The sequence below is a fragment of the Pongo pygmaeus genome, chromosome 7, assembly GCF_028885625.2.
Source record: "Pongo pygmaeus isolate AG05252 chromosome 7, NHGRI_mPonPyg2-v2.0_pri, whole genome shotgun sequence".
Classification (NCBI taxonomy): Eukaryota; Metazoa; Chordata; class Mammalia; order Primates; family Hominidae; genus Pongo; species Pongo pygmaeus.
In genome coordinates, this window is record NC_072380.2 from 32,854,335 (window position 1) to 32,880,405 (window position 26,071).

General features: G+C 36.0%; 1 protein-coding gene across 11 annotated transcripts in view; it reads left to right on the forward strand.

Annotated features, from left to right (window-relative positions):
- The window catches only part of NRG1 (neuregulin 1), a 1,130,429-nt gene that overhangs the window by 1,063,810 nt on the left and 40,548 nt on the right, over nt 1–26,071 (forward strand). For 10 of the 11 annotated variants that reach the window (XM_054497959.2, XM_054497962.2, XM_054497963.2 and 7 more), the window contains one exon: nt 25,584–25,713. In XM_054497959.2, coding sequence (XP_054353934.2) covers nt 25,584–25,713 — 130 coding nt within the window. Of the gene's footprint in view, nt 1–25,583; nt 25,718–26,071 lie in introns of those variants that run through there. The other variant, XM_063668612.1, reaches the window with a different exon arrangement.

Consider the following 26,071-nt stretch of genomic DNA (forward strand, 5'->3'; position numbering starts at 1 on the left):
TATTACTATGAATTGTTCTTTTTTGAGGAGAAGTCTCGCTGTGTGGCCCAGGCTGGAGTGCAGTGGCGCAATCTTGGCTAACTACCACCTCCTCCTCCTGGGTTCAAGCGATTCTCCTGCCTCAGCCTCCTGAGTAGCTGGGATTACAGGTACATACAATCCACACCTGGTTAATTTTTGTATTTTTAGTAGAGAAGAGTTTTGCCATTTGGCCAGGCTGTTCTCTAATTTCTGACCTGATCTGCCTGCCTCGGCCTCCCAAAGTGCTGGGATTACAAGCGTGAGCCACCATGCCAGGCCTGAATTTTCACTTGCAAAATTATCAGTCATTTCTTAAAACTTGAGGAAGTGAGGAGTCAAGAAAATGAGGTGAATGATAAGGCTGTTTAGACTGTTTTTATTGTCTTAACAGTCCCATTTTTGTCTTTCATTCTTCTTTCTCTCTAATGGCTGGGTTTTCAACAATAATACAGGCAAGCATAAAAGTTAGCAAATGAGGGCTAACCTAGAATTGCAAATTTGATTGGGTTTCATGTTGGTTTTCCTTAAATAAATCAACAGTTTTAACAGGGTGGCATTTAATTATATTTGTTTACAGAAATATTTTTATATTTGAATTTCTTTCATAACAGTGTTTATTGTGGTCAAAGGATGGGAGGGATGAGGAAATAATATTTGAAGACCACAAGGGCATTCCTCACCTCTGTAGTCTTATTATCTGGCCTTGAAACACTACGACATTCTTTAACTGAATTTATTAGGGGCTGAATACCAACAGCATAAGTCAGAAAAGGGTTTACATTGACCCCTTTGGATTCTAAATATTGTAATAAATGTTATTAGTTCTGAAATATCATATCTGTTTGATTTCCCAAATGATTGCAGAAATGCTTTGATCTTTTTAGTCCTATGATATTGTAGAGATATCTCACTAATAATTTTTTTTTTTTTTTTTTGAGACGGAGTCCCGCTGCATCGCCCAGGCTGGAGTGCAGTGAGCCATGTTTGTGCCACTGCACTCTAGCCTGGGTGACAGAGCAAGACCCTGTCTACAAAAAAAAAAAAAAAGAAAAGAAAAGAAAAGAAGAAAAGAAATGTAATTCACTTTCTTCTGGTCAGCAGCTCACAGGATAGAACACATTGGACTAGAAACCTGTTGTATTCTTACTTTTACCCATGACGTGGCTTCTTTTAGAATACAAACTGTTTAGAACTAAGACAGGAAAATTTAACAAAGCATTAGATATAAAAATGTTCACAACATGTGTGATCTATTGTTTAATTTGAGAATATTTTAAGAAAATTTGTGGTTGAAACCTATTGCTTTCATTGAGGTGGTGTTACAACACAATCGATCTTTGAAAAAGTGTTGGCTTCACCAGGGAAACACTAGACCTCTACCCCAGTGACTCCTGCTAAAGACGGTTTTTGCCATCGCTGCCTTTTCTGATACCTTTGTGTGTGCTCAGATTGGCACACTGGTTAATTTCAGATACCATCAGCAAAAATGGAATATGCTGAACAAGCACTTACAAAGTAGGGGTTCTTTATAGAACAGAGCTGTAGCCCTTCAGTAACAAAGAATGAGTCAGAGGAAATGAGTTAATTTAACAAATTGCTAGTTGCCTACCAGATATCATAGCAAGGAATAATATATGCAAGGTGTGTTAAAGGCAATGTTTCCTTAATTTCTTCTTTCTATCTCCCATCTCCCAGTGTCCTCTGGGGAGGCAGTAGAGGTGGGAGGGACATATTAAGTAAAAAGTGTGACCACTTGCTGAGTGATTTTTAGTGATTTGTTGAGCTGGATTCAGTGAATTTAGAGTTGAATCTTCAAAATGATCATTTCCTTTTTTCAAGAGTTTATATTCTGGATATTTTCATTTGAAGAGCAGTGATAGTGTCGGGCTAAGGTTTACTAAATTGTACAACTGAGTTTGCAGAAGACTAAGTGAAACAACTTCTGTATAATGAACTGGAAGATTAATCTGCATATCACATAAGCAAATAAAAAACAAGCAATCATATATTTTATAATGAAACAACAGTAAGATAAACAGACAAAAGGCATAGTTAAAAATCTGTAAGAAAAAGCAAATGAAAAAGCCTTGGTTTTCCAAGGCTCAAGAATTTTATGATTTGAGAAAAATACTTAAGTGTTGCTGGCACTTCTGTGCAATAAATCTCATTATTTCATACTTTATTGTCACTACTGTCATGAAATTAATGGATCACATTTAAGCATTCCTTCTTGGAAAAATATCACTAAAATGTAATGTTTCTCAAGTCATAGCACAAACAAGATTATATTTATCATTTACAGACAGGTTTTATTGGTCCTGGTGCATTTAGTTCCCCCCACCTCCATTCATCTGCTGATGGCCAATAAAAGCTATAATTTCATAATAATGAAATTAGTAATCTGTGGGGACAAACATGCTGTTAGTGCCTGTCGTTCGAGATTTGTGATCGTTGCCGTGCTTTTTATGGCATCTGAAAATATTAGTTTGACTTTAAAAAATGTAGAGTTGTTTCTATTGTTGGATATATTTATAAAATTCTGAACATAAAAATGCTCTTTGGTAGCCACTTGAATTTTTAAAACTATATTTAATAAAATATAGCTTTTAGGAATAGCAATCAGCATGGGATAGGTGACGATGTATTTTTTTTTTTTTTTTTTTTTTTTTTTTGAGACGGAGTCTCACTCTGTCGCCCAGGCTGGAGTGCAGTGGCGTGATCTCGCTCACTGCAAGCTCCGCCTCCCGGGTTCATGCCATTCTCCTGCCTCAGCCTCCCGAATAGCTGGGACTACAGGCTCCAGCCACCACACCCGGGTAATTTTTTGTATTTTTAGTAGAGCTGGGATTTCACCATGTTAGCCAGGATGGTCTTGATCTCTTGACCTTGTGATCCCCCTGCCTCGGCCTCCCAAAGTGCTGAGATTACAAGCGTGAGCCACCGCACCCGGCCAAGTGACAATGTATTTTAAGTAGCCTCTGCTGTCCTTGACGAAAAGTGCTGAAGTGGCAAAATGTTTGCTTTAGAGATGTACAGAAGTAGAAAATTTGTGAAGGACATTAGGTGTTTCTCCACTTTGAGAGGGGATCTCCTCTTGATCTACTCTTTATTTCCCATCCCAGTGTGAACAAGGTACTAGTTGATGAATTAGAATCAGGATACTTGAAATTAAGACTTAGATGTAGCACTTTGTGATCTGTAAAAATCATATGAGATCTTACTTAAATATGAAAATGTTTGAGTTTAGCCAAAATTACCAGCATCATTGGTGTATATCAAGTTTAATCCTATGCTTGGAATAATAGAACTTCAAGGTTGGAAGATAAATCTTGAATAGTTTGAAGTTAAACCCTACCTGCCGTTGCAATGAGTCCCATTGAAAAACATTTCCTACATGTCTTCAACAAGTCTTTGCTTTCTTTAGTTACAAGGAATTGCCCAACCTACCAAGGCTTCCCCATTTTATCTTTGACTATTTCTATAAATTTCTTTTTAAAAATTGTGTCCATATTTTAAGACACAGAGGGAGGGTAGACGCCTAGATCTGAAGGATGTTAATCTACTTAAGAGGAATTTGCTTATGGAAAGATGATCTAGCAAATGAGATAAACTGGACTGATAAAAATTATCCAAACCCAGGTTTAGATGCCTATAGCAGTTTCACAAAAACTAAATCTTTGTCTCTAATGGATCTGAGCTGATAGCAGTGTAGCAGAGACCAAACGTCTGTGACTGTCGTGGAGAAGCCCCTTTTGGATGAAGCTTTACGCAGGATTTTCAAATGTTAATTATATTTACAAACAGATCAGATGTAGGCATAGATATATTAGAATACTTTATATCTTCTCTCGTTTATTTTTCTACTGCTAGATAAATGGGACTTATAAGTATCTGAGTAGGCAAACAAGAAAGAATGCATACAGTTTTATTAATTTATCTGAGATTCTGTGATAAGCTACAGACCAAGTCAAGTGGACTAGTTTTGGCAGGGGCTTGCTGTCCATATGATCGTCAATTAGCTTTTTTCTAAGTTAAACTTGAAAACTAAGAACTTTAAGAAGTGCATGGGTATATATAGGGGTATGTGTGTGTGTGTGTGTAATTTTACAAGACTGTAGAATTATAAAATGACATTTGTTTTAAGGAATATTTGATTGACAGTTTCACTTACCAATATTAGCCTCTAATTATGACACTGCAGATACCCAAATTTAAAAATTTCCATTACAATAGTCCCTGAGACCTATAAGGAACTATTGAGGTCATAAAAAAGGATTGGTAGTTTTCTTTCAGAATTTTAAATTTTCTCAAATAATATTTCACCAAATATTAGCCACACTTGTATACTTTGACTCCGTTGGACGTTAAAATGTATAGTCATAATTACTCCTATGGAATAGAGATTTCAATAGAAAGAAAGCTTTAGAAATGAATCTCTCTTTCTTTGCAGATAAATGCTATTTAGTTTTCAGAGTTAATATAATTCAAATTATTTAGAAGTTTGCAAGATTCTATTATAAAGCCAGTTTATTTTTTTCATTCCATTATCATCTGAATATTCTAAAAAAAGTAAAAAGAAATCTATTTGTAGAGAAAACAATACCTTTTAAAGAAAAATGTATTTTGTGCTGGGCTGCAATCTTATTCATCACTTGATAAATGATGCTTTTAATTCAGATAATTAGAGTAATTTATAACAAATTATTAGATATAGCAGACTTGCCATTCCATTTCTATAAAATAAAAATACATTGTAATGTTTACATTGATTAGTAATAATAACAACACGTTAGTAGTAGTAACAATATATGACCTAAAATCAGTGGTAATAATGTCCTATGATAAGAAGATTGTACAAACTTAAAAGCTAGATTTTCTTTCAAATCTTTTGTCGTGCTCCTGAGAGAAAGATATGAGGGGAAAAAAAGTCACTATAGCAAAATGCCTTCTTAGAACTGTTTCAGAGCAATTAAGGGGAGAAGGAAAGAATTAGTCAGAGATTGTTTCAAATTTGATATGAAATAAACTGTTACCTTTAACTATTCAGCAATGACACAGTTATATTTCATTCCAAAGATGTTTACAATCATATGAGTGGGTTTCTGTATTCAATGTTACAATAATTCAACTTGGAATTTCCCATTAAATATGATATTAATAAAAGATTTAGGTACAGTCCCCTGGTGTGTTTGAAGCTGTGCACTCTGCAAACACATAAATAAAAATATATCTAATTGGTTTGTGGCATTTTGAGATTTTTTTTTCAGAAGGAATGTACTTAAAAAAAATTAAATTACTGCAGTTTTCTTTCAGAAAATTGGGCTTTTGTATTAAATAATGCTAGTCCAAACTTAAAAATAAAAATCTTTAAGCCTAATAAGCATCTTTGTTCTCTCAATAAAAAGAAAAAAATTAGAGACTCTCTTTCTCCCTGGCCTCATACCCCCATCAGCTTCTGAAGTTATATGTATGAAGTATTTTTTTTAATCTACAGGGATACCTTTTAAATAAAATATTCCTTTATTATCATAAATAATCCATAAAACAAAATAATAGTGGCAGTATTTGTAATAAAGTCCTAAAAGTTAAATCATCCTTATTATACTTAACATAATCCAAAAGACCCCTAATTAAGTTTTCCTTTCTTAACTTATCATGATCTACAATAATTTTGGTGATGTTCTCAAATGTTCTTATATCTGCTTCTGAAATAGTTAAACAGATTATTGAAAGAAAACCTCTGAAACGAAGCAAAGAAAATAATGTGTAGAAGGAAACAGCTTTTAGTCTTATCTCTAGTGGAATCATGTTATTGAGTTTTCTAAATTATGGAAGATGTCAAAGGTCATTTAGAGCCAGACCTCATGTGAAGAATTCTTAACTTGAATTGGCTTCAGAAAAAGAGGTCCATGAAACTCCAAAATTGTATGCTTGGTTTTTATTTGTACATGTAAACAAAAATTGATAGCTTTCCCCAAATTCTGAAAGGAGTCCTTAGCTCTCAAAATAATAAGAACCTCCATTGAATAAGACATTTGAGTAGGGACTTTGTGGTCAGAGATCTGAGTTTGAATCCCAGCTCTGCTATTTTCCACCTGTAGGGTCTTGGCAAACTCCTAATCTGTCTGAGATATTGTTTACTTTCTAATAAGTGCAGATAAATAATACAGAATTTACAGGTTATTGTGAGAGCCTATGAGATCATGTGTATTTTTGCCTTGGCATGTTGAAGTCACACAATAATTCTTTCCTTTCTCTCAGTTTCTCTCTTTTAAGATGACAGGAATGGTTAGCTAAAGCAACTCAGTGTTAACATGAGGGTTCCTGCTCTGTTGCTTGTTATCACACATGGGTACGTATAACAGTGACTGCCTATAGGAAGGAGTCAGTACCCTGGGACAGCTTTCACTGGTGGATTTTTATGATGGAAAGCAACCGCATTAACTGCAATATGGCCCAGGGTGACACTTGACATCTGTATGTTTTATTTTTATTAAAAGAAAATTTAAATTATTGCCTTTTCTTTTTATTATGGAAGAAAATGTAAGCATGTTGACTGTTCACTAAGCCGAAGATTCCCTTTTTGCTTTCAAAGCTTTTCTCAAGGACATTAAACACTCTTCCTAATTACTTTTTATTGATTTCTTGACATTTCTACTGAACATTGACTGCTTATTTTTAGGAAACAAAGAAGCCTAAGTGAAAAATGTTAATGGTGCATTTGAAACTACAAAGTTCAATATTTTAGTCACGCCTCTTATATGTAATTGTAGGTAAAAACTATATAACATTTTTGCCATGTGCCTCAGCTCTCTTATCCACCGAAGTAAATAGAAAATTCTGTGATTCTCAGAGTTCTTCCATAGCTTTAACTTATTTTGAACAAATCTGTGACTTACCTTGCTATATTTCAAATTTTATTTTATTTTATGATTATTCATTTTTATTTTTATTTTTTTGAAACAGGGCCTCACTCCATTGCCCCAGCTGGAGTACAGTGGCATGAACTACAGCCTCAATTTCCTGGGCTCCAATGATCCTCCCACCTCAGCCTCTCAAGTGGCTGGGACTATGGGCCCACACCACCATGCCTGGCTAATTTTTAAATTGTTTTATTTATAGAGATGGGGTCTGGTACTACTATGTTGCCCAGGCTGGTATCGAACTCCTAGGCTCAAGCAATCCTCCTGCCTTAGCCTCCCAAAGTGCTGGGATAATAGGTGTGAGCCAGTGAGCCTGGCATATTTTATTATATTTTTTTTTGTCTCAAGAGGTTCTGAGAACATGTGTGCCTGTATTTCAAATTTTAAATGGGTGAAGATAAGGCTTGGCATAGTCAATTGAATAAAATTTAGTAAAAAATCAAGGGAATACTGAAGAGACTGATGAAAATTACACAAATTAACTCACATTTTACATTGTTCTTCCAACTTTGCAGTTATTTGCCATTAGTAAACACTTTAAATATGTCTGCCACTCTGATTTTTAGCATTATTATTGTTAGGAGTAACTATGTAAAGCAAGTCTGATTAGATGATCCTCATATGTAATTTAACCAAACGAAAGATATCTTATGTTAACTATTTAGAACAGCCCATTTATTTAAATGTTGCTCATTTAAATTACTTGACAGTCAGGAATTAACTTTTAATTAAGGAGTGCTACCATCAGACCTATTTTTAAAAGTTTCTTGTGCGTGATTTGCATATTATGTACAAATGAGGTTAAAGAAAATTACAAGTCAACAAAATGAACCTAACATCAAATGTCCCTGGAGACAATTTTTTTATTTTATATAATTTATCTGCATCTCTTATAGAAATACTTTTTTTGTCTTTTCTCCCTATCTCTTTGTTGTGTACAATCAGCTTTTAAAGGATCCAGTGGTATTAATTTTGCATTGCGGTCAATCAGAGATCTTATGCAGATATTAAATATTGCACAGGCATCATAACTAAATTTAGCATTTCATTTGGAATAGTTCCTGTTGCCATAACTCCCTGATGGTGTTTATAACTCAGCATATTTATATTTGTATATGCATTTTTATGTATATGCATTTCTCTTTGGTCTCATAAAAAAGTAAAGTATGTATTTTTTTCTAACTCTACAATCATTACTAAATGAAAATTAAGTTGTTTTTTAAGGCATATTTTTTAAAAGGAAAATGATGATAATCTGAATGAAGGTTACATAGAATCCCTTATAACACTCTGGCACTATGTGGTCACATCACTGAATTTCTGATAACTTTCATATTATAATTTAGTCTAACTATTCAAGATCAGTTTAGTTTTCTAGTGTTTAGGAAAGCTTAATGAAAAATATAAGACAACAGACAACTAGAAAACTAGATAGATAGATAAACTGAAACAGACAACAGAAAACTAGATAATGTAGACAGCGCTTTCCGTGAGTGAAGATTAAAATGCATCAATTTGATTCACAGTGGCCTCCTGCCTTCTGCTAAGAATGCACAACCTAAAGGTAGTATTTTAAGTCTCATTCTCTGACAATATAGTTTGCAAACATAGAGAAATATTCAGATGTAGAAGAATAGGCTTCTCTAATGGCCTTGTTGGTTTTTAGCTACAAGGTGACATATATAGTTCTGAAATGAAAGAGGCGTCACGGGACAGAATATTTCAGTGGCTGTATTATGGGCCTAGCAAGTAACCTGCCTTGGAATTCCTCTTTATTATTTTGAGAACAAAGGCATGCCATTTAACTTTTTTCAGCCTCAGTTTGTTTTTTGTTTTTTTCCAACTGTGAGAAAGAGAAAGTGTCACCTATTTCTTGTTAAGGACTAAAGGTGTTAAAATGCTAAAATGTCTGGCACATAGTAGATATTTAATGAATGTCAGTTTATCTTGTCTTAGCTAAGAATTTTCTTGCTTTACTATACAGATAACTCTTGAATTTTATCTGCATTCATTTCTTCTCCAAAAAAAGGGAACCAGGAAGAAGAGAAGCAAAAGATATACCTTTACAATGCCTAGCTAACATTATCAATGCCAAACACCTACTGGTTGTGGTAAATATGATTTCTACTTCAAAAGACAAGATTACTGTAAAAAATGATTGCTACACTATCAAGTTATGGCATAATGTTACGCTATGAAGTTGTTATGCTATAAAGAGGAAAAAAGATGTTTAAGAACAAAACATGCTATCCAGAGCACACCTCCATTTTTGCAATTACAAAATGTCTTCTTTCTTTGCTTCTCACTTCTCCAGTTCCTCCCTCGTGACCTACCTTGAAGATCACCTATAACCAGAACATGATAAATAGCATGCCCAGGAGAAATGGTAGTTGTGAGCATATTTAAAGTGCTCTGTGATGTTTTACCCCCAGCTGTATTGAAATATAGTTGGTGATGACTCATTCTAGAAATATTACTATTAAGAATGAGTACATTTATTTCTTCAATAATAAGAAAACCAACAGAATGGTAGTCCCAGAATCTTAGTTCTACTTTTAACATTTCACACCCAGTAAGTTGGATAACGGATGGCAGAGTGAGCCTGCATAGGTAATAACTTATTATTATTACCCTTACCGCACATGGCCCTTTTCCTTATACTTTTCTCCTTGAGCCAATAATGACTTTGATGATTCAGTCTTTCTGCACTTTGTAGAAACCATATCCCAAACAGTATTTTCTAGACATCAATTCTAGCATGTGAAAGAATTTAGACAGCCTCTCCAATTTTCATGCTTCTGGGACAGAAAAGTATTTATCACAGGTAATGATGATAATCCGGTTAAATTTGTTATGCCTTTCTTTACTTTCAAAGTTAATTTCTATTTTTCCATTTTGGATGCTGGGTTTTATGGAAATTGTCTATAAAGAGTCTACTAGCCTTACATGTAATGGTCAGCAGGCGTATTTGATACCTTTTTTTTCTCTTTTAGTAAAAGGAGTTGTAAGTAACGAGCAAGTGAAAAGTGAAGGGGAATTTAGTATGTCTCCTCCTATTTGGCAGCAACTGCTCATGCTATTCAATCTTTAAATAATTTTTAAGGAACTTGTCTCTTATTGTAAATTATGTCTGGAGAATTAGAAGTGCTACACATAAAAATTCTGTCTTTGGAATCAGTACAGATCCATGTCAACCTCGTTAAAATGATGACTTCTCATCTAACTTCAAATATTCATTTTTACCTTATTAAGTCATAGAGTTTAGCTAAGCACTGAGGGTATGTCCTTTTTGTTATTTTGATTCTGAAATCCTCCTGACGGTTTTTAGGGTAGTTATGGTTAAGATTTGGGTGCCACGCCTGGTATTTCCTACCATTACTGTGATAGTGATGGATTTCTTCTGTCTGGACCTCTGCTCTAGTGGTTCTCTGATCTAAGCATGGTTGGAACTTTGTACTGACCTCATGCTATGCCTAGTCACAGATCTTGTAAAATACAGCCAAAATTTTATTAATTCAGCTATATCTCTTATCTCTAGAATTGGATCATCCATGACTCCTCTCTCAGAGTTGTGAAAGTGGTCAGCTTTGTTACGTTGAGCCTGAAGCACTGATCCCACAAATCAAAAGACCACGTGACTCAATTCCTAGCTCAGTCATCTTTTCTCTTCGACCTTTGTGTATATACTTAGTGTACCTGTCTCTCGAAAGTGATTCCAGCAACATAGATTACATACCCCACTTAACAGATTAAATTTCATTAGACTTATCAACGAAGATCCTTTGTTGCCATATTGCTGCTATGATAGTCCTATATAGGAAACTCCAGCTTCCCATCAGGATTTGAAGCTAGACTTTACCATAAATTGCAACAGCTGCCAGCCTGTTGACCCAAGAAATGTGGTGCATTCAAAAAGAAGGAACAAACTAAGACAAGCAACCAGCTCTGTACATCAAAAACCCTTCTGGTTTCGGTAAACTATCCTGTGACTATCTAACTTTAGTCCCTGAAGGGTATTACACCTTATTTACCTTACAAAACTGGCATCCTAGACCTTCCTAATTGAGTTGAACTTCAAATTCATTATCTAAATCCTAAGAAATGTTGAATTTTCACAAACCCCAAATCCTGCCTGCTCTCTCCTTTTCTCCCATACATCCAATATCAGATTTTTTTTTGTTTACTTTCTCTCTGATAATTCATGAGTAAGTTTTAAAAAAAAAAAAAAAAAAATGTGTGGCCAGAGTTTTCTGTTTTCTGTGGATATTGCTGTGGGTCTGCCCATGCCTAGTTCCAACTTTTAAATAAATATATTATATAATATATTTATGTCATAAATATATATAACAATATATTTATATAATTAAAATCTAATGTATAATATATTTATAACATAAATATATATGATATTATATACATATATATATATATTTTTTTTTGAGATGGAGTCTTGCTCTGTCACCCAGGCTGGAGTGCAGTGGTGCAATCTCAGCTCACTGCAACCTCTGCCTCTAGGGTTCAAGCAATTCTCCTGCCTCAGCCTCCCAAGTAGCTGGGATTACAGGCACGCACCACCATGCCCAGCTAATTTTTGTATTTTTGGTAGAGACGGGGTTTCACCATGTTGAGCAAGCTTGTCTCAAACTCCTGACCTCAAGTGATCTGCCCACCTCGGCCTCCCAAAGTGCTGGGATTACAAGTGTGAGCCACCGCACCCAGCCAAAAAGAAATATTTTGATGCTATGAATGCATTTGTCATTTCTGTTCTGTTTCATCCATGTGTTCTTTTGTTTACCTTTGTAGTAGTCATTTACAGTGAAAATAATTGACAAATGAAATGGTGTTATGTTCTTGAAAACAAACACACAAACAAAAACAAAAAATGAAAACAGACAAATGAACAAAATGGCCAAGTAGGTGTTTAAAGGCTTAAATTAAGCAAAGAATAAAATGGTATTTTTTTAAATGTTAAAGAATGATGATGTGTTTTAATAGTATTGTTAACTAATGAATCAATTTATGTTTAGTCTGCTTAAAATTATATTTGGATTCAAGATGGACTACTGCTATCAATTGATTAGACTGAAAACAAACAAGCAAGAATCTAGACAACACAAATGGGGGAAAAAATAATGAGATGTCTTGGACACTTTCCTGGCTGTAGGAAAAGAGCTTTGATAAAAGGAGTGATGAGATATAATTAAGCACAAAGTAACCTACATGCTTATTTATCAGTGAATCCTTCAGTTCCAGATCATTTCTTCTACAAAAAACTAAAGAATAAAAATCAGCCTTTCAGTCACTGGGTGACAGGATGCACTTTGATTTTTCCAGGAAAGGAAAGCTAGGATCACAGGCATGCACATGCATACACACACAAACACACACATGCACACTCACACATACACACACAAGCTCAAGCGTGTGCACGCACAGTACTTTGGCAAGTAGAGTGTTAGCTCCCCAAGCATGAGCTTCAGGCCAGACTCAGTGGCTGTGATAGACCCATGTAGCCATTTGACAGATTTTGATAACCTTTTTCTGCAAAGCAGCATGAAGGGCCAATGAAGGATTGCTGATTTTTTTTTTAAGACAGGATCTTGCTCTGTTGCCCAGGCTGGAGTGTAGTGACACAAACATGGCTCACTTAAACCTTGAAGTCCTGGACCTCAGTTTCCCAAGTAGCTGGGACCACAGGCACGCACCACCGTGCTCAGCTAATTTTTAAAATTGTTGTAGAGATGGGGCCTCACCATGTTGCCCAGGCTGGTTGAACTCCTGGGCTCTTGCCATCCACCCGCCTCAGCCTCTGAAAGTGCTGGGATTACAGGTGTGAGCAACTACACCCAACTGGATTGCTGAATTTTTATAACAGGTCTCTGGTAACTAAGATCCTTTGAACTATGACCATTGAATTCCTAGGACTTGTGTGATCTCAGTAGAGCAATGACTCACTTCCCTCAGGTTTTCAGACTTAGAGGAAAATCCAAGGATCAGTCTGTAGTATAATCCTAGGCATGAAAGGCGTGAGGAAATGATGGGAGCCTCTGGACAGAAAAGGTCTCCCACCGGTGACTGATTTCTATTCAGAGACAATGCCATCCCTGTGATTGAAGCTCCAATACACTGAAAAGGTGTGAAACCAAGAAAAGTCTCTCTTTCAATAAAAGTTTTCCATATTTCAAAAATTTTCGGAAGTAAGGATTTCTTAACGGAAAAGCCATGAATAAATCGGGCCTTTTTTTTTTTGAGACAGAGTCTTGATCTGTCGCCCAGGCTGGAGGGCAGTGACGTGATCTTGGCTCAGTGCAGCCTCCACCTCCCTGGTTCAAGTGATTCTCCTGCCTCAGCCTTCTGAGTAGCTCAGTAGCCTCCTGAGGCGTGTGCCACCACACCCAGCTAATTTTGTATTTTTAGTAGAGATGGGGTTTTGCAATATGGGTCAGGCTGGTCTTGAACTCCAAACCTTGTGATCTGCCTGCCTCGGCCTCCCAAAATGCTGGGATTACAGGCGTGAGCCATCGTGCCTGGCCTAAACCAGGCCTTTTTAAAGAATAGGATCAGAGGTCTGGTTTCTTCTTCTTAGCAAGGTCTTGTTTTCCTGGTAAGGCCTTGTTTTCTGCTTAGAGGCATCACTACAACCAGCCTGTCATCTGTGAACTCTTCCCTTGGTGGGATTCAGAAGTGTAGCTCCTGCATATGTCTCTCCATTATGGGAGTCACTGGATTCTGTGGTTATTTAATTAGAGCATGCCTCACTAGGTGTTGGCTACGCCTATTTGAGCTGAACTAGAAATGCAAATTCCTGCTACACATATTTTGTATTACAAAGTGTTCTACTTTTTGAAAGCTTTTGAGTAAATGGCAAATCTCAACTGAAGACTTTGACTCTTCTACAGGAACTGCATGGAAATGTGAGGAACTGAATTGGAAGAATGAACACAGCCTACTATTTGGTTTTCGATGCTTTGATTCTTAGGTGGCTTTGTAGTAATGGATGGAAAGAACAAAGATCTGTATTAAACACATGCTTGCAGCATCTACAAAAATGGTTTATGTTTTAAAAGAAGAGGGGGGAAGACCTCAGTCATTCTGAGTTATTACAGCTCCAGGAGATGGAAGTGTTTTATTAGCCCATATACATAGATAGATACAGTGCTAACAGGAAAAAAACGAATGAATTATAACTAAGGTCCTATGTATGGATCTTAATATTCCTTGTGTCTGACGATGCAGGAATTTAGCCAGGCAAGCTGAGATAAGGCCCTAACCTTTGCTCTACTTTTCTTTTTATGATTTTCTTCCACATGCCCTTTTTTGGTTTAAATATAACCAAGATGATTTCCATTAGATTTTTCTAACAACTGCATGATGTGCGTGTGTGCGTGTGTGCATGTGTGTGTGTATGCATGTGCGTGTGTGTGTGTGTGTGCATAGCAGCAAGGCCAGATGATGATAGCAGGATGCGGAACCCCAATTTTTTTTAATATTATGTAATGTAGAAAAGGAGTGTGCACACCTGTTTGCTTCCTTCCCATTGAACAACATTAGGTTGAAAGCCAACAGTAGAAAAACAGGTGCTTGTTATGTTTGAATGTGGAGCCCCAAAAATAGAAAAAAAAAGAAAAAGAAAAAGAAAAACACAGAGTTTTAGGGAAGGCTTCTTTAGGCATAATGTAAAGTTAACTTATCATTTTGGCCCTGTTCCGCTAAAGATACAGAATTTGCAGCAATACTACCTCCCATGGCTTATTTCTCTGACCTAAAATGTACATTTTCTTTAGAGAAACAAGAACTATTATGACCAAAGCTAGTCCTGGGGTTGCTGGGGGGGGGGGGGCGGGGGGCAAGAAAAAAAGGAAATCATTTTCTTTAAGTAAAGCACTTAAAATTATATGTTTTTTTTGAAACCTGGTTTTATTCCTGTTCAGATTGGTCAAGAGTGAAATGACATAGAGTACTTAAAAAAGTTAGATTTTCATGTGTTATTTGGTTACTATAGAATTTCTACTGGAAACCTAACGGCAGATATACATTTAATAACACAATGTATTACAGGGAGAGATGTTTTGCTACTCTGATCATGAACTTGGGAACAAGGAACTCCTGGGAGTTGTGGGAAAATATATGGACTGAAATTAGCCAAGTGTTATGGAGCAGGATTCATATGCTCAAACCTGCTTTTACTGCTTCATTGCTTTCCGTGCAGCAATTTTTGGCCTCAGTGAGGAAAATATTGTGTTTGTGGAAACGTAAACTGGCTATTTATGTCCACAACCATCACACAAACACAGAACTGCAGTGATTTGGCTAAATGGTATATAGCAATATGCAGTCTGGGTTTTTAGAGAGGCGTGTTTCAAGCTGCACGGGCGACATTCTAAGGAATATTAGGCTTTTTGCCTGCAGAGCCACTGTTCAAAGAGGCCTGGCTCAAACCCGAAACACTTGGAAGATTGTATCTAAATCCTAGAACCCACTTTTTGCTACACTTTTAGGGAGGCTCCTTGCCGCAAAGTACTGAAAGTTTAGATTGTTTAAAACATTTGTCAGAAATCATTTCCTGGAGTGAAGATGCTTCTATAACTCATAGGCACATCACTGCCTTCATCATCTCTGTAAAAAACATATCATTTCAAGCCAATTATGGTATTGTCCATCTTAATGGGATCCTTTATATCAACAGACACATAGTCTAGTGAGATTAGGAAAGCACAGTGACAGCTTTAGCTGTAACAGACGTTTTAGTGTTACCAGTGAGTATTGAATATTGAGAATGGGCCTCAGTTCCTTTGTTAACATGATAAGTGTTTCCTAGATTGCATGAAGAGTAATGAGAAAATGTGTGATAAGCAGTTTGAATGCCTTAGAAAGAGGTGTAGTACAAGGTGTGAAATACAAAGGAACTTCAGCAGTTAGCTCTTCTCAAATTTTAATGTATATAAATATGTAGTAGTGTCATTTCCTGAATATGATCCCTATTCTTTTTCCATCATTTTCTTGCAAACACTGTTATCCTCAAACCCTCTTCTACTCTCACCTCCTTCACTAGTCTCATCTCCATGTTTTCCCCTTCCAAAGGCTGCAGGATAGACCATTAGTTTCATTAATTATGGCCCTACTCAAAAGCCTAACTCTCTTCATGGCCTACATATTAAACATTAATTCCAACCAGGTTATCAAGGGCTTCTCTGGTATGGTTGCATTATTATTTTCTAGCTTCATTAACTTCACCTCCTTATTCATAGCTTCATTAACTTCACCTCCTTATTTATAATCCATGTCCTAGTCAAATTGAACTGCTGCCTCTCATCACCAAACATGACATTTACTTTCTTACCTCCACATTTATTTGTTTTTTCCCTTTAGTGGAATGCCATCTTCTCCCACAACCATAGGCCAAATTCACCTTCTTAATATATGACTCTTTTAATATAGTTCCCATTCTCACATTTATTGTTAAATTCATGCCTGACTGACCTAACTGATTGATATTTTCTGTTGCTGGTGTGAATATGATCACATTATTTCACTGGGTTTTCTTGGTAGTTACTACTGGTATCCAACCATATCATCTCCAGATCGTGATTATTTTATCTTCTCATTTTCTAAAGCTATATCATAATTTTTTGATTCCTGCCTTATTTTATTGGTTAGAACTTTTAAGAGCAATGCTGAATAGTAGCACTGATAGTCAATATCCTTTACTTGTGTTTGACAGTCATGGAAATCTCCCCTAGAGTTTCACTGTTAAGGATCATTTAGATTATTAGCTAAAAGCAGATATTCTTAAATGATACAGAATATCATTCTAGTTTTACAATATAAAGACATGTTTTGAAAAACCTAAAATCATTATATTTTTGCATTTTTAAATTTTAAATATAAATATAAGCATATATTTAAACAAGTACATATATAATATCCATTTAAACATGCATATTAAAAACCTGAAAATACACAGGATTGTGTAATGAATCTCCATGTAGCCATCACCCACTTCAGCAGTTATCAGTTTTGTTTCATCTTCATCCCAGTCATTTCCCTTCTCTCTTACTATTTTATAGCAAATCCCAGACATCTTATCATTTAATGTATAAATATTTCAGTATGTATCTCTAAAAGATAAGGACTCTTCTATTTTTAAATATAGCCATAACATGTTTGACACACATAAAAATTAATGATAACCCCTTAATATTATTATTCATTATCTAATCCATGATCAGATTTCCTACATTTGTAACTGTTTGAATCAGGATCTGAATAAAATTCACAGCCATTGTGATTGGTTGCTATATTTCCTAATGCTCTTTTAAGTGTTGATATTCGAATTTTTCTCCTTTTTTCACTCTTTGTTTGATTCTAGCCCTAGCTCCGTTTGTCTCCTTTTTCTACGTTTAACTTTTTTTTAAAGAAACCAGGTTATTTGTCCTGTAAAGTTCTCTGGGTTTTATTGCATCCCCTCTTGATGCCACTTAATTTAGTCCCTGTAGGTTACATGTATGTGGATGTTTGATTAAATTCAGGTTTGATTTTTAAAGATAATACTTAATAGTTTTACAAAAATTGACTTTCTAATTTCATCAAAGGTTGATTCAGTATCCATTGAAATGACCATATGACTTTTATTTGTTGATGTGCCATGATTTTTTTTTAATTTGTTGAATAAGATAATGAATTTACCTTATGATTTCTCTCTTTTGATCTTTCAGCTACTTTCATTTCTAAGTGGGCTTTAGTTGGTGAATAAATTAACATATGTCATTAAATGTCACATGGTAATTTCAGTAGCTTGTTGAATAACTGAATCCTTGATTCTTGTTGGATGTTCAGTCTTCTTTGTTTTGTTTGGTACGAAAGATTTGACTAGTTTGGAAAGTGACAGGTTAACATTTTCTACATTGACATGACCTTCTTCCACCCAAAATGATCCTAGTAGAAAATGCAGAGTATAGTAAAGAATGTGCGCCTTCCACATTTAGCCTGGTGAGATCTATAAATATATCAAATTAAGCCAGTCAGATGGCCTGCTGATATTTGCTTTGCAGGCTAGACGGATTGTACTCCTTTAGAATCTAAGTATTGATGGAAAAAGATTCAAGGGACAGCTTGAAAGTTTGTGGACTCCGGCTATGGAAATTTTATACTCATATAAAACTGTCAGTGATTAGTAGAAAATATGTAGCAGAACTGTGTTTCTGGAATTGGCTTCTCAGCTAAGAAAAGATTATTGGCTTTGTGAAGAAGAAATTGTAGTTTTCTTGTAACTCCATTTAGTCAATGAGCCACTATGGGAAGATACTTTTCTTCTTCTTTGGAAAAGCTATGACATCCTCCATGGTATTTGTATCATTGAGATGTTTCTCCTAAGAAATAGTAGACTTAGGATGATTAGACTGTGTCATGAGTAAAATGCACTGTCTGAAAAAACAGAAAAAAACAGCAACTTGTAGGTTTGAAAAATAACCTTTCTTGGCAATCTTATTTTTCTAAGGATAACACTGTCTAATGACACCAAATCATTTGCTCAGCCACTGCTGGGAACTTAGAATCTGCTTTCTGTTTAGCTACAAATGAGATCAGTGTTACAACAAAAATTATAATTTTGTTTTATGAGGAGAAACACCCAAAGGTCACTTTTCATTCTGCTGAATAGGAAGAATTAATATCAGGGTCTGCCCAGAGAGCTTGTAAGGGAGAAAGGAATCTTACCCACTTAGGAAGCATTTTCTAATTCACTTATGTGACCTTGGGCAGCCTTCCCCTGTGCACTTTTGTGAATTCTTAGCTAGAGGTATTTTATTAAAGACTGCAGAACTATTCTTTTGAGATGATCTGTATCCTCCTTTAAGATATAGGATAAACTATAAAATGTGCTAAGATCCTTGATAGTCCTACCATTCTATATATGTTTCAACAATGCCAAAGCCCAAGTTCATCAGTTAAACCAGTTAATCTCCATTGGCCCTTGGTGTCAACTTGCTCTTTGGACAAAGTGTCACCTTGTAGGAAGTCTACAAACCTCTGAGTGCTCCCAGTGTATTAGCTAAGTCCTGAGCTCCATGGAGTTGGATGCCCTAATTCTGCTTTAGAAAGTCCTGGTTCCATTAACAGTCTCCTGAGAATTCTCCTGGCTTCCCTTTTTGTTTCTTGAGCAGAGTTCAGTCAAGGAGAGGTCAAGAGAGATGATACGTTACTTCCAGTCACTGTATTGGCTCTGGGAACCGCCAACTCTATGCAGGTTCTTTGATCTCTTCTGGCCACTTTCTTTCTTTTTCAAGTACATATTTGCTATTCAGCAAAGGATTGAATGACTTCTCAGGAAAAAATGCCAACCCAGAATGACAAGGCTTCCGTGGTTCTAAGCCTGGCTCTGAACCTTTCCTTTGGAAAACTAACGACTCCACCTATCATTCCCTTGGCATCTAGAGAAGCTACATTAGGTGGCACAGCTCTTTCTGCTCAGCTTCTGCTCCGGATCTTCATCTTCAGGAACCACCTAAGCATTTTTTTCCCCAGTAGGAGTTCAGTCTGCTCATTATACCTAATTGCAAAGGAGCTATATTCAGAGCAAGAATAATCATTTCAGATTTTTTAACTGGACATCAAAGAGCAGGAAAGTATGCAGATTCCTAAACACATAACCATTGAAGATATTACAGGTAAGGTTAAAAAAAATCTGTAATTTTGTAGTGACTAGCAGTTTAATGTTCAAATATTTAAAATGTGCATATTTTATTAAGCAAATGGCATAGAGTTATTTGGTTTAACTTTCTGTAAGTAACTCGCAAAGAATTGTCCTAAAAGCTGTGGGTGAGGACTAATTCATTCAAGGGAAACAGGATCTAATGATTGCTTTGTGGGGTATACACTGTATACTCATGCTAATTCCTGCTAATTGTCAAAGAAGAATAGTGGCTTTTTATCAGCAGTTTGCATTTGTGTAATGGTCCTGGTCTACTGGTTTTGTCTACTTCACTGATAAGGAAAACACCACTTAAAACAAGCAAGAAAAGCAAGCCATCCTTTACAGTATTATTTTCTTTTTAGCCTGTCTTGAGAAGAAAAAAACCTAGCCTTCTACAGGAAATACTGTTTGATTCCATGGGAAAATATTTAGTAACAAGCAGAGAACACTTGATTATTTCTCAGCTATTTATTCTGAGTATTTACAAAAGGGGCAATAGTATTATTTCCAAAATCTTAAGTTGTAAACAAAGTTTATATTACAGTCTACATGCTATGGATATGACACTATTTTAAAATATTTTATACTTTAAAAAATTGTTATGATAACACATAATACATAATATTGTAAGTAAGTTTAATTCTTGTAATTTGGAAATTCAGTCAGAAATATTAAAGAATTGTGTAGATCTTGAAAGGGTAAAATAATCCTGCATTTATGATATTAATTTATCTTAAATTGTTCAATTTTATTTTATAAGGAAAGTAAGTGGTTATACATTTTTGACAAGTAGTTTTGATAAAGTTAAACATAGATTATTGATATTTACTTAATGCTTTATAATCACTCAACGATCGTCACTCCAAATTAGGCCATCTTTTTTCACATTTTGCAGAAGAATAATTTCCTAAGAAACAACTATTGAGGCTTGGTTATATATGTAAAATTTCAGTCTGGGCAGAATTTCTTTTTTTACTTTTGTTCGCTCAATATTTATGTCATTAATAATAGTAACAGTATCATATATTTGTGTGCAGTGTTGCAGCTGACAAAGTGTTTTAATAAACTTGGCAACAACCCTTTGGTATCTCGTTTTTGCAGCTGAATTTTCTAAGGCAGGTAGATAGAGAGAAGTCCCACAGCTAATAATTGGTAAATTGTGCCTTGGACCTGATTCTTCCTAGCCAACTTCAGTGTTCATTTCACTACATTTTATCTATGAAGGTTTTCTTCTAGGGAGAGTTGGTCATGGTCTTACAATTTTTAACCCCAGTGATTTTGGTTGTTATCATTATGTCTTGCACGTTATAAACAGTCACTAAAGAATTGTGGGTCAGGCGTGGTGGCTCACGCCTGTAATCCCAGCAATTTGGGAGGCTGAGGCGGGTGGATCACGAAGCCAAGAGATGGAGACCATCCTGGCCAACATGGTGAAACCCCGTCTCTACTAAAAATACAAAAAAAAAAAAAAAAAAAATTAGCCGGGTGTGGTGGCACGTGGCTGTAGTCCCAGCTAGCTACTCAGGAGGCTGAGGCAGGAGAATTGCTTGAACCTGGGAGGCAGAGGTTGCAGTGAGCCGAGATCGTGCCACTGCACTCCAGCCTGGCAACAGAGCTAGACTCCGTCTCAAAAAAAAAAAAAAAGAACTGTGGAAGGAGGTGAGGAAGGAAGGAAGGAAATAAGGAGGGAAAGAAGGAAGGAAGGAAAGAAAGAAGGGAGGGAGGGGCAGGCTGGAAGGAAGGAAATAAGGAGGGAAAGAAGGAAGGAAGGAAAGAAAGAAGGGAGGGAGGGGCAGGCTGGAAGGAAGAAAGAGGGAGGGCGTGAAGGAAGGAGGGAGTCCTTTTGTGTGGTAAAGGACTTTTGGAACCCCTAAATGATAATAGTAGTCCCCAAGTTCTCAGCTATTTCAGAGAACTGTCCAGCTTCCCCAGCAATGATCATTTGTCCTGACCTTTTTTGCCAAGGCATACCAGGTCTAGAGTAAAATACTACAAAATACATTCTCTGGTATTAAAAAGGAATGGCCAAAACCGTAATTACTTTTGCACCAACCTAATAGTTTCTGCTTTACCTTATACTTTCTTCCTTATAATACTGTAGTTGCTGACATACCAAGGAAAGTGTGTTTGGGATAAAGTGGTCACATAAATGGCAAACATCAAAGTAATGTCAGATTTTGTAGTGTTTCTAATTGCTGTTCATTTTGTAGTCACTAGAAGACAACTTCCAAATTGTGAAAAACTAGTCACAAATCAGAGGGTGACAAGGTTTAGTGAGATCTACTTCACCTCCTTCCTGGAACAACTGTTGGGGGGTATCATCTTTTATATATTGAAACATATTTTATCTTCCAAATCTTTAGTTTGCCTTTAATACAACTCCTCCCAGCCCTCCCCCAGAAAGAATGCTGTTTGCTCTGTTTGGCATAGGACCCACTTTGTCAGTTTCATTACATCCTGGTTGAATTACCAAATGGAAACTGATTTAGGAATACTGAGTGTGTACGGCACAAAGAAAAAATATCACTGCAAAATTTATAGGCCTGTGTAAGACTGTCAGGGCACTGTGTTCAGATAAGGAGAGCAAAAGGAAACCTGGCGAAAATCTGAAGAGTGTATATAGCACCATCTCCATCCGGCTTCTTCTGACAATTGCAACTTATTCCTGTGCTTGGGTGCTGGTTTGGAGCAGCTGCATCCAGTCAGTTAACACTTCGCATCGCCTGGGAACTCATTGTTGCCTTACAATTCGTGATCATTTTTTGATCTCACTACTGCTAAAGGATGAAAGTGCTAAGCATAATAATACGTAACTGTATGAGATACTTGCTACTTCATTTCCCTCCAAGAATCATTTTGCTCTCAAATATCCCATTACTAGTTTCAGGTAATGATCTAAGAATTTTTTAAATGACTATGTCAGAGCTAGGGGCTTCAGGATAGCATTACAAGGATAATCATTTCAGAGAGATATATTTTTAAGGCCTTTTAAAAAGAGGGTTGTTTCTAGTTTTTAACATATTTGTTAATCTTATTTTGATAATCTCGTAAGATCAGAGTCTAAGGAAGAGATATGTCTGTGTGTTGCTTATATCACTACTTTTTTTTTTATTGTTTACATTTTATAAGGAGTGTCTACATTTTGGGGGGAGGTGGAATGTTGGTTTTGTTGTTTTTAGCGAAAGCCTTGGCATTTGTCCTGAGAGAGCCCATGCAGTGTTTGCTGTTCAAGTTGCATGAAGGGCAATCTTTAGCAACCTGTCAGAGATGCAAAGGCCACTAGGGTCTGCTTGAGGTTCAGAGTTCCTCTGCAGGACTGCATGGTGACAGCACACCACAGGTGGCCCATTCAGCACTGTCACCTGGGACAGCAAGGATACCCTGCTCCATTTGTCATCCTATGGAATTCTGTCAGCAGTTGAAAGCCTTTCAGCACAAAACCTTTAACATTCAAGGCAAACTTCCTAATTTTTTTTTTTTTTTTTTTTTTTTTTTGAGACAGAGTCTGTCTCTGTCACCCAGGCTGGAGTGCAGTGGTGCAATCTCGGCTCACTGCAACCACCACCTCCCAGGTTCAAGCGATTCTCCTGCCTCAACCTCCTGAGTAGTTGGGATTACAGGAGCACACCACCATGCCCAGCTAATTTTTGTATTTTTAGTAGAGACAGGGTTTCACCATGTTGATCAGGCTGGTCGCAAACTCCTGACCTCATGATCCTCCCATCTCGGCCTCCCAAAGTGCTGAGATTACAGGCGTGATCCACCGTACCCAGCCCATTTCCTAATATTTTTAAAGGCAATTGCTGTGGATGGAAATATTAATACATAGCACCTAAATAAGTAGTTTTTCACATGAAAGGATATTATGTTAAAATTATATGCTGTGTGATATATAGAAATGTTGTATACTCCATGATTTTACAGACCAAACAATGCAAATCATGTTTCCCCTCTTCTTAATGAAGATGTTAAAGTATAACTGATAATTGATGGTAAAAATCACCTGTCTACTCATTCTTTCTTATTCCTTTTGTTTAGTTTGTTTGCTTTGTAAGCCTGGAAAAGATGCCTTGAAATGTATTTTGAAAATAACTTTTTGTTGGAGTAATAAAAAATTAGTCCAATTCTTATTTATCCATAGTAATGATTCCAGAATAACATGCATATCCTTAGGAATAAAGTTCTTCTTTAAAAAAAATAAATAAATAGCATACATCTTTGAAGTCCCCAGATTTCCATTGTCAAGATTTTTCTCTCATTGATACATACCCAAATTAAGAGCCTTCCCTACTTGCCCATTAATATTTGCTATTATGCATTGAATGCCAATTTTTTTTGCCAATTCCTTTATCTAGATTATTTATAATCTCTACAGAATTCTGTAAGAGTGCCATTACCCCTGTTTTCTTAATGGGAATATAGAGCATCTGAGTGGTTAAGTGACTTATTCAAAGCCAGTAGGAGACAAGATTTGAACCACATCTGTCTCCAAAGTCCAAGTTGTTTTGAGTGTCCTTTGCTGTTATTCGAAAAAGCCATGCTGAGATCAATGAAAGGGGTCCAAAAACATGCCTTAGACAGTATAATAAGAGGCAAGCAAGGCCATGAGTAATTCAGAAATGGAATAATCAGATGTTGAGTATTCCAGTCAGAGAGAATAAAAATCAAGCAGGGGAGAAGACAAAATTAGGTTATGTGTCACAACAAAATGTAGACTTTCGAAGGAAATGAACAGGAAAGGCAGAAGAAAATGGAAAAGTAATACATGGCAGGTCAAATAAAAGTAAACAAGGGCATATGAAACTCACATGCAAATAATAAAATAGAAACTAGTAAGGAAGACAGAAAGGAATTAAAAAGGAATTAAAAATTCATAAGAATGTATCAGTAGACAAGACAAAAAATTGCCTCTAAAGATGGATTTTTTTTTCCCCCTAAAAGAGTATATAGAATCTATACTGGCTTGATATACTGGTTTTCCTTTTCATCCTGAAAATATCATTGATAAACATTGTGTATATTGGACTATTTTTGGTTGGGACTGAGTATTGCCCATGGTGTTCCCAATGATATGAGAAGAAGCATCCTGGTACTAAATGCCCTGGTGGCCTGGGGCTGAGAACTTTGGCTTTGTATAATTCATGCGCCCACTTTCATGTAACATGAAGGTTGACAAGTGAATGTTAAGTTCATTATATGAAGGTGTTGCAAACCAAACTTGAAACTTATTTCTACCTCTCATTCTAAATGGAGATATTTTGTAGTGCTTTAGTCTACATTTACAGTGATATTAGACTCTTTCCATTTCCTTAAAAGTATGATGGCATTTGGACATTCAACCATGTTCCTCTAAGAAATTAGAGTAGAAAAGAAATTTAGAAGAGAATGGCTTCTAATCTGCATGTTAATATGTATCTGACTAATAATCTATGTTTTCATTTGTAACAAATAAGCCAACTTGTGTTTCTTTTTCAATATATACATCATGTCTAAAAAATGTAAAGTCAATAGGCATGTAAAACATTTCAAAAATAAATAATTTTATCGATTGATTACCATTAAAAATAGATGTTTAAATTGAGCTGCACTGACATGACTTTATACCGTTACCTTGAACCTTCCTGAGAAATGTATTTTACTTAATGACAATAGAGCTTCTCTTTTCCAACTACCTGGAAGATAAAATATTGGTTAAAAAATGTTGAGCCCCTTTTCCTATTTAGTTGTAGTAAAATTAGTTAACTCTATAATTCTCTCTTTTGTAATTTGATTCTATATAATGAGACCCACAAAGAGCTTAACTTCTCTGCTATTGTTTGTAAGGTCTGCAAGTTTAGTGAAATCTGTACCTTATATGAACTCTTCCTTTTAGGATAATTTAAGATTAAAGGCTGCTTAGAAGGGGAACAAAATTCACTGTTAACCTTTTTCCTTTCTCTCCTCTTCAGCTACATCTACATCCACCACTGGGACAAGCCATCTTGTAAAATGCGCGGAGAAGGAGAAAACTTTCTGTGTGAATGGAGGCGAGTGCTTCATGGTGAAAGACCTTTCAAACCCCTCGAGATACTTGTGCAAGTAAGAAAAGAAATCCTGTGTGTGGCTTATGTCTATAACTCCTTGTTTCAGATGATTCTATGTCTCATGATGTATTGTTGCTTTTTTTCCAATTTTGTTGCATCATGTTGAACAATCCTGTTTTATATGTAGAGTGTTTTAAAACATTCACACCATTCGTCATCACTCCTCTGTCATATCCAGAATTGTTTTTTGCTCTTTTCAATGTGTGTGAGGTGTTTTTTGTTTTTTGTTTTTGTTTTTGTTTTTTGCCATGTTATTTATAGTGTTGCTTTCCTTGTGGTTTTTCTTGTTGTTATTCAGAAAAGATGTGCAGATATCACAGAGGCCTATAACTTTTGATATCTACTTCTACATC